The 14,315-nt window shown below is 45.9% G+C and overlaps 1 protein-coding gene across 3 annotated transcripts in view; it reads left to right on the top strand.

Annotated features, from left to right (window-relative positions):
* The window catches only part of LOC124554764 (cullin-5), a 243,311-nt gene that overhangs the window by 204,963 nt on the left and 24,033 nt on the right, over positions 1-14,315 (top strand). For 2 of the 3 annotated variants that reach the window (XM_047128412.1, XM_047128411.1), the window contains exon 15: positions 12,678-12,801. In XM_047128412.1, the coding sequence (XP_046984368.1) occupies positions 12,678-12,801 (124 nt within the window). Of the gene's footprint in view, positions 1-12,633; positions 12,802-14,315 lie in introns of all 3 variants that reach the window. The other variant, XM_047128413.1, reaches the window with a different exon arrangement.

Here is a 14,315-nt window from a genome sequence, read left to right as displayed (position 1 = left end):
ACAATGTCCACAGTTCCTGCTGAAAGCTGTCATTCAGCTAAATGGAGAAGAGATATGTATCCCTGCAGAATATCCATATTGTTATGAGCTGCCATGCCAGGTATACATGAGATTCTTTGCCACGTCAGAATTAAGAGTTTGTGATTACCATCCTAGGGTTGAAACACAATCCTAGGACTGAGAACAGAGACTTCGGTGGATCTGTAGCCATGAGCATCATCAGCTTTGTTTGGAGATGCAATCTAGTGTGCTTAAGTGTTTTTCTCATATCTGCCTCAATTTATACCTCTTCGCTTTATTCACAAGCTTGCTGGTTTCCTCGCCAAAGATTTAATTTGCCACTGTACCAAACTTGTTTTCCAGTTGTTTTAATGTAGAGTATATGTAGAGGAAATTAAAGTCACCCAACACATGTTGTACTCTGACGTAAAGAAGGCATTTAAAGTCATAGAGCCACTCACATTGCTAAAATTGTTTGCCTCAGCATTGAAGCAGCCTCTACAGAAGGCTAGTGCTGGCACACAGACTTTGACAGCTGAGCAGAGCACATCAACCTGCACCTTTAAATGCAGCTGCAAGCTTGTACTACTTGTCCAATAACCAACCCTTCCTGCCATTGAAATAATGCTGGTTGCAGAACCTAATTTTGAAAAGGATAACAGACATTCACAACAGGCAGAAGAAGAATGTTAGAAAAATGTTTCTTTTAAAAAGGAATTACCACCACCTCAAAAATCCAGGATGGGGCGAAACGCAATATGCCCGAGTGATTGGGTCTGAAACCATCAGACGTTGTGCCCTTGGTTCATTCCAACTGCTTGAGTCACTGAAACATCAGTCTCAAAGTAATTTTAATCAGAGTATAGAATAAAGACACAAGATATACTTCCTAGATTCTGTATAGAATACACAAAATAATGTATTCCCTTTCTAGCAGCAGTCTACCTTTGATTTCTGAAGCAAAGAAGTGTGTTAAGTAATTGAAAAAGGCACAGGTATTCTTGTTTAAAAAAAGGATTGTACAAGTGTTCGTAACTATAGGTCTCTTGCTGATTTCTCCCTTGTATGGTAATAAGACACGTTTTATTCTTGCACATTATGACCATTCTGGGGAGCAGATCTCATCTGTACATTTTTTTGTAACTGAGTTACACAAGAGCTAGCAGGGACTCATCCTGATGTGTTTACAGAAAGGGATATATACAGGTTGCTCCTCACGAACAGTGCAGACTAACTTAAGTCCTGCTGATGTGTTCTGTACATATGTTACAACAGGTGATGCCTATGTTTGCCCCCTCCTGGACTGAGGCATGCTGCTACGCACTTCGCGTCATTGTACAATAACAAACTGCATTCACTTTAAACAGATGCATGCAAAGTGTTGTTACATTCTTAGGAATAGCAAAAGAGCTAGTTGGATTTCATTCACTAGTTCTTTTAGCAGTTCCACCCGTTCCTCTGTTGTGTGGACCAACCTCCGACGGCTCTCTGGGACCAAGATGCATTCCCCAATTAATGGCCTGAAGTAGCAGACGATGTTATCGTGAACCCTATGGCTATCTCCAACACCTTGGGCCACCATTTTGCGGGAGTTTTGAGCTCTTACCAGTGTCACCTTGCCTTTCTCCATTGGGACCGAGTGGAGGTGGCTCGGGTAATACCCTTTCCATTCAGAATCGTGAATGCTACAATGCCGTCTTTACTATGAGGGAGCTAGATTGCACTCTCACTTCATCCTGAACTTCCACCTCAGGGCCAGACAACGTTCACATTCAGATGTTGCAGCAGCTTTCTTTTGTGGGCAAGCACTTTCTCCTTCAGACATACAATCGCATGTCGGCAGATGGCACATTATCCAGAGGCTGGCATGAAGCCCTCCATCTAGCTACCACCCTGTTTCTCTCACCGCTCCCCCCTCTCCTCCCTCGCTCCCCCCTCTCCTCCCTCGCTCCCCCCTCTCCTCCCTCGCTCCCCCCTCTCCTCCCTCGCTCCCCCCTCTCCTCCCTCGCTCCCCCTCTCCTCCCTCGCTCCCCCTCTCCTCCCTCGCTCCCCCTCTCCTCCCTCGCTCCCCCTCTCCTCCCTCACTCCCCCCTCTCCTCCCTCGCTCCCCCCTCTCCTCCCTCGCTCCCCCCTCTCCTCCCTCGCTCCCCCCTCTCCTCCCTCGCTCCCCCCTCTCCTCCCTCGCTCCCCCCTCTCCTCCCTCGCTCCCCCCTCTCCTCCCTCGCTCCCCCCTCTCCTCCCTCGCTCCCCCCTCTCCTCCCTCGCTCCCCCCTCTCCTCCCTCGCTCCCCCCTCTCCTCCCTCGCTCCCCCCTCTCCTCCCTCGCTCCCCCCTCTCCTCCCTCGCTCCCCCCTCTCCTCCCTCGCTCCCCCCTCTCCTCCCTCGCTCCCCCCCTCTCCTCCCTCGCTCCCCCCTCTCCTCCTCCCTCGCTCCCCCCTCTCCTCCCCCCTCGCTCCCCCCTCTCCTCCCCCCTCGCTCCCCCCTCTCCTCCCCCCTCGCTCCCCCCTCTCCTCCCCCCTCGCTCCCCCCTCTCCTCCCCCCTCGCTCCCCCCTCTCCTCCCCCCTCGCTCCCCCCTCTCCTCCCCCCTCGCTCCCCCCTCTCCTCCCCCCTCGCCCCCCCTCTCCTCCCCCCTCGCTCCCCCCTCGCTCCCCCCTCTCCTCCCCCCTCGCTCCCCCCTCTCCTCCCCCCTCGCTCCCCCCTCTCCTCCCCCCTCGCTCCCCCCTCTCCTCCCCCCTCGCTCCCCCCTCTCCTCCCCCCTCGCTCCCCCCTCTCCTCCCCCCTCGCTCCCCCCTCTCCTCCCCCCTCTCCTCCCCCCTCTCCTCCCCCCTCTCCTCCCCCCTCTCCTCCCCCCTCTCCTCCCCCCTCTGCTCCCCCCTCTCCTCCCCCCTCTGCTCCCCCCTCTCCTCCCCCCTCTGCTCCCCCCTCTCCTCCCCCCTCTGCTCCCCCCTCTCCTCCCCCCTCTGCTCCCCCCTCTCCTCCCCCCTCTGCTCCCCCCTCTCCTCCCCCCTCTCTCCCCCTCTGCTCCCCCCTCTGCTCCCCCCTCTCCTCCCCCCTCTGCTCCCCCCTCTCCTCCCCCCTCGCTCCCCCCTCTCCTCCCCCCTCGCTCCCCCCTCTCCTCCCCCCTCGCTCCCCCCTCTCCTCCCCCCTCGCTCCCCCCTCTCCTCCCCCCTCGCTCCCCCCTCTCCTCCCCCCTCGCTCCCCCCTCTCCTCCCCCTCGCTCCCCCCTCTCCTCCCCCCTCGCTCCCCCCTCTCCTCCCCCCTCGCTCCCCCCTCTCCTCCCCCTCGCTCCCCCCTCGCTCCCCCCTCTCCTCCCCCCTCGCTCCCCCCTCGCTCCCCCCTCGCTCCCCCCTCTGCTCCCCCCTCGCTCCCCCCTCTGCTCCCCCCTCTGCTCCCCCCTCTGCTCCCCCCTCTGCTCCCCCCTCTGCTCCCCCCTCTGCTCCCCCCTCTGCTCCCCCCTCTGCTCCCCCCTCTGCTCCCCCCTCTGCTCCCCCCTCTGCTCCCCCCTCTGCTCCCCCCTCTGCTCCCCCCTCTGCTCCCCCCTCTGCTCCCCCCTCTGCTCCCCCCTCTGCTCCCCCCTCTGCTCCCCCCTCTGCTCCCCCCTCGCTCCCCCCTCGCTCCCCCCTCTGCTCCCCCCTCTGCTCCCCCCTCTGCTCCCCCCTCTGCTCCCCCCTCTGCTCCCCCCTCTGCTCCCCCCTCTGCTCCCCCCTCTCCTCCCCCCTCTCCTCCCCCCTCTCCTCCCCCCTCTCCCCCCCTCTCCCCCCCTCTCCTCCCCCTCTCCTCCCCCCTCTCCTCCCCCCTCTCCTCCCCCCCTCTCCTCCCCCCTCTCCTCCCCCCCTCTCCTCCCCCCTCTCCTCCCCCCTCTCCTCCCCCCTCTCCTCCCCCCCTCTCCCCCCTCTCCTCCCCCCTCCTCCCCCCCTCCCCCCTCTCTCCCCCCCTCCAGAAGACTAATGGACAGGCCATCTGATGAGAATGAGACATCCCCCACTCCCCCACTCCCCGCTCCCTCCTCCCCCGCTCCCCCCTCCCCCCTCCCCTGTTGAGAGCAAGATTCAATGTTCACAATGTGTGTGGAAAGGTTCTCCAAGACCAAAAAATGTCAGGTCAAATGTCAAAGCCATGCTGATAGTTTTCTTTGTCTTTGAAGTATTAGTGCCACAGGAACAAACTATTAATCGATGATACTATCAGATGTGTTGTGGTGTCTGGGAGAAAATGTGAGAAGGAAACGGCTTGAAATGTGGTGAGACAATTCATGGCTCTTGCATCATGATAATGCACACGCACATTCATCCTTGTTGGTGCATGACTATTCCACAAAAAACGAAATCACTGTGGTGCCTCATCCTCCGTACTCTCCAAAACCGGCCCCTGCGGAGTTTTTTTATTTTATTTTATTTTTTTATTTCCAAAATTGAAAATGCCATTGAAAGGAAGAAGATTTTGCAATGATAGACAAGATAAAAGAAAATTCACAGCTGGCACTTTGCGCAATCCAGCAAGAGGCATATCAAGACTGCTTCTGGAAGTGGAAATGACATTGGGAGCGGTGTATCAACTGCGGAGGAGAGTATTTCAAAGGAGACTGTGCTCAATGAGTAAAAGGTAAGCGTAGAAAAATGTTGTGGACAATGTTCTGGAATTTTTTGAACAGATCATCTACAGTAAAAGTAGTTTGCACGTCTTGAACACATTTATCAAATTTCTAAAAATTGTATCTCTTTCACTGATGCAGGGCTGTGTGCACACAGTAGGCCTGCTGATGGCAGCCATATTCTCAGATAGTTACTACACATCTTTGGTGTGTTCTATAAATTAGTTTCCAGGAATTTCATAGTCAAAATCGTAAAACTTACTTTTTTCGCAAAGTTATGCTGACCTTTTTGCAGCAAGCGTTATGAATCACTGCACACATGTGAGGAGGGGGGGGGGGTTGTTTGCAAGAAACACATGTGGACAGAATCTACATAAATCTCTGCACATTGGTCTATGGTGCCCAGCCGAAATTGATTCTTAATAGACCTGGATGGCAGTTGCAGTGTTCTTCCAGGAGAGGCGAATTCCACCACCTTGATCACTGCTCACTTTATAGTTTACAGACTGACTATACCTTCCCAGTGTTTCCTGTCTAGTTATCTTTTATGAGTGTACAAAAAATTTCTGAGCTTGTGTTTATATAGTGGGGTTATTTTTGGTTTATTAAGTGAGTACTTATTTTCAGTTGTTAAGTGGTTTATTATGTAAAAAAAAAAAAGACAAAACTCTGCAGTTGAAGCTATCAACTGTCTACCACACTGAAGAGCACACCCCATGTTTAAAATGCTGTCAGTATGTATTCAGTAATGTCACTTTCATTGTCTCCACTATCAATGGCTTTAATACTTTCAGCAACATAAGCTGCGTCAAATACTTCACCCCAGTTTAGCTCTCCCAACATCAGAAGCAGCCCAGAGGCTTCAGTTGGTTCCCTCTGTAACAGAAGTAAGTCAATTAGATTGTTATGGAACTTCAAATATTTTGTCATAAGTCAAACTACATTACAGCAGATTACTGTTCTAGACTTGTGATTAGCTGCAGTACATCATACATACTCACACCCTCATTGCAAGATATACGGTGGATATGTGATAAGTGGCTTCACTCAGTGCAACCCACTCTTCAAGTGCCAGCGATTCCTGAATGGAAAATATTTATGCAGTCTAACAGTAAAACAATTAATAATGTAATAAGTGCAGTAACTTTCTCTTCATTTGTTAATTCATCACCAACTGCCTACAATGTGGTTACATGGCTTTACAATATGTTGCCACATTTACCAGTCCAATCCCTTTGCTACAAACACTTTGTAGGTCACTGACAACATCACGTGTACAAATTAAAAATTTCTTAGTCATTGTCTATGTGAATATTCTGACACGATAGATTGTTGCTCACCACATTCAGAAGATTTCAAGTGGCAGACATGCACAATGCAAATGCCTGCATTTTCCATTGTTTGATTGTTTACATAAAAGCTTACTTAACAAATGCAAATAAGTACTCAATAAACTGAAAATAACTCTGCTATATAAACAGCAGCTAAATGAAATTTTTGTTGTCTCTATGCATACAATGACTGAACCAGAAGTGCTGGGGTGGTATAGTCTGTAAACTGGAAAGCGAGCATTGTTTCTGGTGAGTAACCTTTCCCAGAACAACACTAAAACTGCCATACAGGATGACCGAAGAATCGACCTCCCCTCTTGCAGCATATAAGAGTGTGCAGAGATTTACTTAGAGACCGTCCATATGTATTAGTTGCTATATTATTATTATTATTATGGTTATTATTATTATTATTATTATTATGGTTATTATTATTATTATTATTATTATTATTATTATTATTATGGTTATTGTTGTTGTCTCATATCTGTGTTCCATGTAGTGATAATGCACTTTGTGGAAAACACACACACTTCCCAGGCATATCTGTGCATTGCATTGCCAGGGATTCATCAACCAAACTGCAGAAGGCTCAGTATAACTTTCTGAAATAGCCTTTAGTTGGTTCTTGTGGAATTGTGGGGCACATAGTAAGGACTCGTCTGTTCACTTTTCAGCTTGTAGACTCATGGAGGAGGGAAGTGCATGATCACAATCCAGTGACACACTATCCCTCACACGTCTACAATTGCTCCTCTCCAGCCTGTCACACTCCGAGAACACAATTTATCCCTTAATACAACTCTACTGCATTTGAATGTTGTTCACACATTTAATATCTGTTCTTACTCCACTTCATTTAACAATAACCATTAATTTTATGTCTCTGAAACACTGTTCAATAATTTGTGATATTTTTTCATCCCCAGCAACGCAGAACTATTAGTCCTAGAGAAAAAATGACTAGGAACTTTCTGTGGGAAATTTAATGTACTTTAGTATTGTACTAGGAGTCCTTTCCTCTAGAATGCGTGGTTTCCAATTATTCAAGAAAAATGTTAAAAAGTGACCTTTAAATGACCCTAATCCATGCTCGCACCCTAATGGTAGGATTTTTAGTAGGTTGTTTCAGGCACGTCATCCTACCGCTGTACAAAAAATTGTGAGTACACAAATTTTCCCCTAATCAACCTTTTTTGGTCTTCGTTGACTGGACTATAGAGTCTGGTCACAGCCTTACACCACAGACTTCACCTTTACCCTGCTATTTCAGAAATCTCAAAGGGGAAAAAAAAAAGAAAGTAAAAAAAGTGAGACTTAAGAAAAAAGTAAATAAATAAAACTTGTGGAAATTGTTAAATATATAATTCACAAAATTGTGGATGATTGGCTTTATACTTGATCACTAAAAGACAGAATTTAGTGGGTTTTCTCTGAAGAACTTAATTCAGATGTGCATTTAGCATTTACAAACACATCAAATGGTAGACCTGCAGATGAAATGTATAGCAAGAGGAATCAGATGGTGAAAGTTAAACTACTCTGCCCAAACCGATAGCAGTACTATTCATATTTGCTGCTGCCTTTTTTTAGGCATCTAGTTTCCACAGTGTCACTACAATGGTATCGTATTTTTTCCCAATGTTGAGTGTTTATGGAAAAAGTTCAAGGCAATCGTAAAATGTGTCTTAGACAGGTACATGCCGAGTAAAACTGTGAGGGACGGGAAAAACCCACCGTGGTTCAACAACAAAGTTAGGAAACTACTGCGAAAGCAAAGAGAGCTTCACTGCAAGTTTAAACGCAGCCAAAACCTGTCAGACAAACAGAAGCTAAACGATGTCAAAGTTAGCGTAAGGAGGGCTATGCGTGAAGCGTTCAGTGAATTCGAAAGTAAAATTCTATGTACCGACTTGACAGAAAATCCTAGGAAGTTCTGGTCTTACGTTAAATCAGTAAGTGGCTCGAAACATCATATCCAGACACTCCGGCATGATGATGGCATTGAAACAGAGGATGACACGCGTAAAGCTGAAATACTAAACACCTTTTTCCAAAGCTGTTTCACAGAGGAAGACCGCACTGCAGTTCCTTCTCTAAATCCTCGCACAAATGAAAAAATGGCCGACATCGAAATAAGTGTCCAAGGAATAGAAAAGCAACTGGAATCACTCAACAGAGGAAAGTCCACTGGACCTGACGGGATACCAATTCGATTCTACACAGAATACGCGAAAGAACTTGCCCCCCTTCTAACAGCCGTGTACCGCAAGTCTCTAGAGGAGCGGAAGGTTCCAAATGATTGGAAAAGAGCACAGGTAGTCCCAGTCTTCAAGAAGGGTCGTCGAGCAGATGCGCCAAACTGTAGACCTATATCTCTGACATCAATCTGTTGTAGAATTTTAGAACATGTTTTTTGCTCGAGTATCATGTCGTTTTTGGAAACCCAGAATCTACTCCGTAGGAATCAACATGGATTCCGGAAACAGCGATCGTGTGAGACCCAACTTGCTTTATTTGTTCATGAGACCCAGAAAATATTAGATACAGGCTCCCAGGGAGATGCTATTTTCCTTGACTTCCAGAAGGCGTTCGATACAGTTCCGCACTGCCGCCTGATAAACAAAGTAAGAGCCTACGGAATATCAGACCAGCTGTGTTTCTGGATTGAAGAATTTTTAGCAAACAGAACACAGCATGTTGTTATCAATGGAGAGACGTCTACAGACGTTAAAGTAACCTCTGGCGTGCCACAGGGGAGTGTTATGGGACCATTACTTTTCAAAAAAAAAATATATATATATATATATATATATATATATATAAAAATGACCTAGTAGATAGTGTCGGAAGTTCCATGTGGCTTTTCGCGGATGATGCTGTAGTATACAGAGAAGTTGCAGCATTAGAAAATTGTGGCGAAATGCAGGAAGATCTGCAGCGGATAGACACTTGGTGCAGGGAGTGGCAACTGACCCTTAACATAGACAAATGTAAAGTATTGCGAATACATAGAAAGAAGGATCCTTTATTGTATGATTACGTGATAGCGGAACAAACGCTGGTAGCAGTTACTTCTGTAAAATATCTGGGAGTATGCGTGCAGAACGATTTGAAGTGGAATGATTATTTGGTAACCGTGATAGCGTTACGGAGATGTTTAGCAAACTTAAGTGGCAGACTCTGCAAGAGAGGCGCTCTGCATCGCGGTGTAGCTTGCTCGCCAGGTTTCGAGAGGGTGCGTTTCTGGATGAGGTATCGAATATATTGCTTCCCCCTACTTATACCTCCCTTGGAGATCACGAATGTAAAATTAGAGAGATTCGAGCACGCACGGAGGCTTTCCGGCAGTCGTTCTTCCCGCGAACCATACGCGACTGGAACAGAAAAGGAAGGTAATGACAGTGGCACGTAAAATGCCCTCCACCACACACTGTTGGGTGGCTTGCGGAGTATAAATGTAGATGTAGATGTAGAAAAGAAAGAGGAAAGAAATGATATGAAACTTCACGATATGAGAGGGTAAGTAATGTCAAATTTACCATCATTAGTATGAGCCTACTTACCATCATTAGTATGAGCCTACTTACCATTATGACATTGCACTCTCTATGGCCTGGCTGAATGCATCGATTCAGTTAGGGAGGATGTCTAAAACCATTTTATCCTTTACTGAGGCAAGCTGGCCCACAACTGTTGCAGTTGATCGTCAATATCTCAGATACTGGCACTGCGACAAAGTTCACATTCTAGTCAGTACCACACATTCTGTCAGGCAGATCTGGAGATCTTGCTGGCTATGAAAGTAACTCAGATCACACAGACAGTTTGTGGACACATGTCGTGTATGGTTGAGCATTGTCGTTTCAAAAACTGGGATCACAATACTGTCACGTGAGAGGTAACACCTGCAGGTGCAGGACACCTGTGACATAATATTCCGCCATCAGAATTCCCCAAATCACTACCGTCCGTGATCTGAAGCAGTACCTGATGGCTCCCCACACCGTGAGAGGGGGAGTAACACTGCCGATCCTCTCCAAAATATAGGACTTATGGGATCTCTCTCCAGCTCACTGCCATACCTGCTGACAACAGTCATCTGGGTAGTGCAAAAGCGCAATTCATCACCGAACACGATGCATCGCCATTCATCGGCTGTCTGTACTTCCCAGTCATGGCTTCTGTCTGAATGCAACCGTTCGTGTTGTGGTTGTAATGGCAGCCTGTGCATGGGATGGTAATTCCTTAGTCCAGCTACTACTAGTCTCAGACCAGTGTTGTGGGGTGGTGGAGAAATTTGCAGAGATTCTTTTACTTGTTCTCAGATGTGAAGGGGCTAAGATGTACTTGCACGACATGGTAATCCTCCCCTGGAGTGGTAGACAGGAAACTTGACGACGAGTATGCCTCCCCTCACATTCCCATACGGTCTGAGATCGGGTCACTGTCACATCTGAATGCCCCACAAATTTGGATATTGCACGATTCAACTAGCTGACCAAATGGGAAACCAGAACGAGGCCTCCTTCAAAGTCTGTCAGGTGCCGATAAGGTCGTCTCGCCCGAGTGTGTGGCATCCTTGTGTCCTTTGGCGGTCCCTTGACATCTCACGCTGCTTGTACCCTTTATATATCCTACTAGGCTCAGTAATACTGCTAAACACAAACAATCTAAAGCACTTTGGTGACTGTTCTCTCTGTCCGAGAGAAGGGCAACAGTAATCATTCATGTACCCACTCCACTGACGGTGTATAATTTATGAAGTTATGTTGACATCTGACCACGTATTCACTTTTTTCATCAAGTAGTGTATATACTGTTTAATTTGCCATTTTAGACAATTAATAGGGTAAATTTTCTGTACTTCATAATAATGTGTGTGGAAAGAATATATTTAAATTTGTAAGGTATTTGTTGAGGTTACTTAATGTTTGTTTCACTAACAAAAATAATAATCCTACCTCATTTGCAACTAACTCTGAAACAATTGTATGCAGATACCTTCTTACCAGGAAATCTGGCATTTCAACTACAGGGAAAGTAGGCCATTAGAAAATTGCCATTTCATGCAGTGGTGCCTAGTTTCATTCTTACCACAGTGACTCGATCAATGTCGAGTATCATTCTCAGGAAAGTTTTCAGGCTGAAAGACTGAGTGAATGTCTTGTTCTGCATTAACTTCTCTCCTCGATTATTGAGTGGTTAGTGGAAGGTTTGAGAGACTGCGAAACATGAGTCCAATCACCTAAAAGAACTAAAAGGTGTACAACTTTGCTTCCGCCATTTTTCTCCAATATTTGAGGCTTTAAGGAAACAAATTGGTTACACACGTATCATTCAGAGTGTTTTCCATTGCTGGCCACTGCTTTCTCCCATCTTTCGGGCAATGTACGAATCCCGCATCTAAAAAATTATTCATCTTTTGAAGCAATCCGTGAATCGATCTAATTTGTAACTTCTTCATGAGATCGGAAGTGTTGGTCAGCCAGGCTATGCGCCATTGATCTAAACAGGCGATAGTCAGAGGGAACAATGTCTGGAGAATACGGCGGGTGGGGTAGGACTTCCCATTTTAACATTTCCAAGTACGTTTTTACACCTCTTTTGCAACATGGGGTCGAGCGTTGTCGTGATGCAAAATGACTTTATCGTGCCTCTTGCTATATTGTCTTTTAATGCTCTGCTCAAACGCATTAGGGCTAATTGCGTTCAGTAACGAGCACCTGTGATGGTTTCATTTGGTTTTAACACCTTGTAGTATTTAACACCTTGTAGTATTCAACGCCGAGCTGGTCCCACCAAATGCAGAGCATGATCTTGGAGCCGTGAATATTTGGTTTGGCCGTCAATGTGGAAGCATGACCAGGATATCCCCATGACTTTTTGTGTTTAGGGTTATAGCAATGAACCCATTTTTCGTCCTCGGTCACAATGCGATCCAGAAATCCCTTCCGTTTTTGCCTCTGAAGCAACTGTTCACAAACACAGACACGCCATTCAACGTCTTCTTAGTTTCAGCTCATACAGGACCCAAGTTCCTTCTTTCTGAATCATGCCCATAGGCTTGAGACATTTTGAAATGGCTTGCTATGTCGCTCCCACTAATTGTGCCAGTTCGTATCGAGTTTAACGTGAGTCTTCACTCAGCAATGTCTCCAATTCTGCATCTTCGAAAACAATCTCTATTCCACCACTATGCCGGTAAGACGTTAAAATCACTGTTCTTGAAGCATTGAAATCACTCATGACATGTTCTTTCACTAATGGTATCCTTACTATATGTACTTGAGAGCATTCGATGAGACTGAGCCACGGTTTTCTTCATATTGAAACAAAACAGTAACACCTCCCACAAGTGACAAGAATTAGGCTCATAAACTGACATTTTCGATCAAGAACAACTTTATGATGCATACACAAATTAAATGATGTTATGTTGACCGAGGTCCAAGCTAACTGCCTGACATCTGCGATCTGTTTCTTTCGACCGCTACTTACTGTTGTTGCCACCTATCAGCAAACGGCGGAAGCAAAGTTGTACATCTTGTAATAAAATGGGTTGCAGAATATGAAAATGCAGTGTATATGTTGTTGAAGAAACTTCGCAAAATGTAGTGCAGTTTCTGCAGATAAGTCACTGTAACGAAGTTATTTTGAAGGCTGTGTTGTCATTTATTTTCTTAAACCAAAACTACTTGTCATTTACAGTAAACACACACTTACCCCATTTGCCGTCTGCTATTATCCTATAGGAAGAATGGAAAGCTTCAGAAACGGGGGAAAATCAACCTCGTTGGACGGCTGCAGCTTTCCACTGAGAGGAGCAAGGAGGAAGATAATGAAAGTATAGTGCAGCTGAGAATACTTCGTGTACAGGTAAAGGATATCATATTATTTCTAAAAAAAAGTTCTACTTCTTAGTAAGGCAGTGGTAAAAAGAAAAGAAACTCTTGAAGCCCAATCTATATTTGAAACTGGGGCAATATTTTATGAACTTACAGAGACCAGTTTTCAGCTGTATTTTGCAGTTTATATTATTGACTTTTCACATTTTTTTAATGATGATGTCGTTAGGGCTACAGAAAAGGAAAGGGACTAGTTATCTGACAAATATAAATAGATTAGCAAATACAACAAAATTTTTCAAAAAATTTAGTCTGGTTCGGTGCTAGTTTCCCATTGTTGCAATATATTTTTAAATAATTCAGTTATAGTTATAAACAAATAAAGAAAGGAACAAATAAATAGAGACTGAACTACAATGCTGACCTGAAATACAGAGCCTGGAGAAGAAAATAGAATAGGAAAGGCCAAAAGCGATGGAAAGACTTGTCATGAGCAGGATAATCTCTGAAAAAAATCAGCATAGTCTGTAAAGAGTGTTACATCAGCCACACAATACACGACTATGAAAGCAAGTGGTTTACTTGATGGAGCTTCAGATGGCAGGTGTAAGGAATCTAGCAATTTGAAAAATTCCATGTACGGGTGGTATGTCGCATGTCGTTTGAGTTGGTGCTGCCATATACCATGCTCTCAATGAAAGTGTCTCCTCTTTTGTCAACCGACAACTGTGACCAAGTGTCTGCCTAGCCTCCACTTCCTTCGCAGACTCTCAACCATCCACATCCTGTTACCATTTAGATCCCTACTCCTCAATATTGATGCCAACTCCCTGTATGCTAATGTCCCCCATTCCTGTGGCCTCGCCACTATCGCGCACTACCTTCTTGAATCCACAGTACTGCTGCAAGCACCCACATGCCATCCTTCTGTGCCGACCTGTTAGTGGACCATTTAGAGGAAACTTTCTTAGCCTCCCAAAACCCCAGATCTTTTGTCCAGTTCAGGTCTACTGATGATATTTTCATGATCTGGACCCTGGACTGAGACACCTTTCTGTCATTTCTCTGTACCCTCAACTCCTTCTGTCCCATTTGTTTCATTTGGTCCTCCTCGGCCTGACATGCCACCTTCCCAGATGTTGACCTCAGCCTCAGTGACAGCTCCACCCATATTTCTGACTATATTGAGCTCACCAAACAACAACAGGATCTGCATTTTGACAGCTGTTATCACTTCTGCACCAAAAAATCGCTCCCAACATACTCTGACCACTTGTGAAATATGCATATGCAGTGATGAAAATTCCTACTTCAGTATACTGAAGGTTTCACTAAGCATATTCCTGTTTGGTTGGCAATTATTCAAGACTTGTTGCATGTGACAATGCAAGTTAGAAAATTGCTTTCTTAGCATAAACTTTACTTCTGCAGTATACTAAATGAATTTAGCTGTTTGTGACGTATCGTTGCATCATAACAGTACAGTAAGATTGGTCTGGTGATTTTGGAAATGTCACATGGGCAGTAGAAAAAACGGTCTCCATA

Source organism: Schistocerca americana, chromosome X (assembly GCF_021461395.2).
Source record: "Schistocerca americana isolate TAMUIC-IGC-003095 chromosome X, iqSchAmer2.1, whole genome shotgun sequence".
NCBI classification, from domain to species: domain Eukaryota; kingdom Metazoa; phylum Arthropoda; class Insecta; order Orthoptera; family Acrididae; genus Schistocerca; species Schistocerca americana.
Note: the sequence above shows the minus strand (reverse complement) of the source record. Positions and strands in the feature narration are given on the sequence as shown.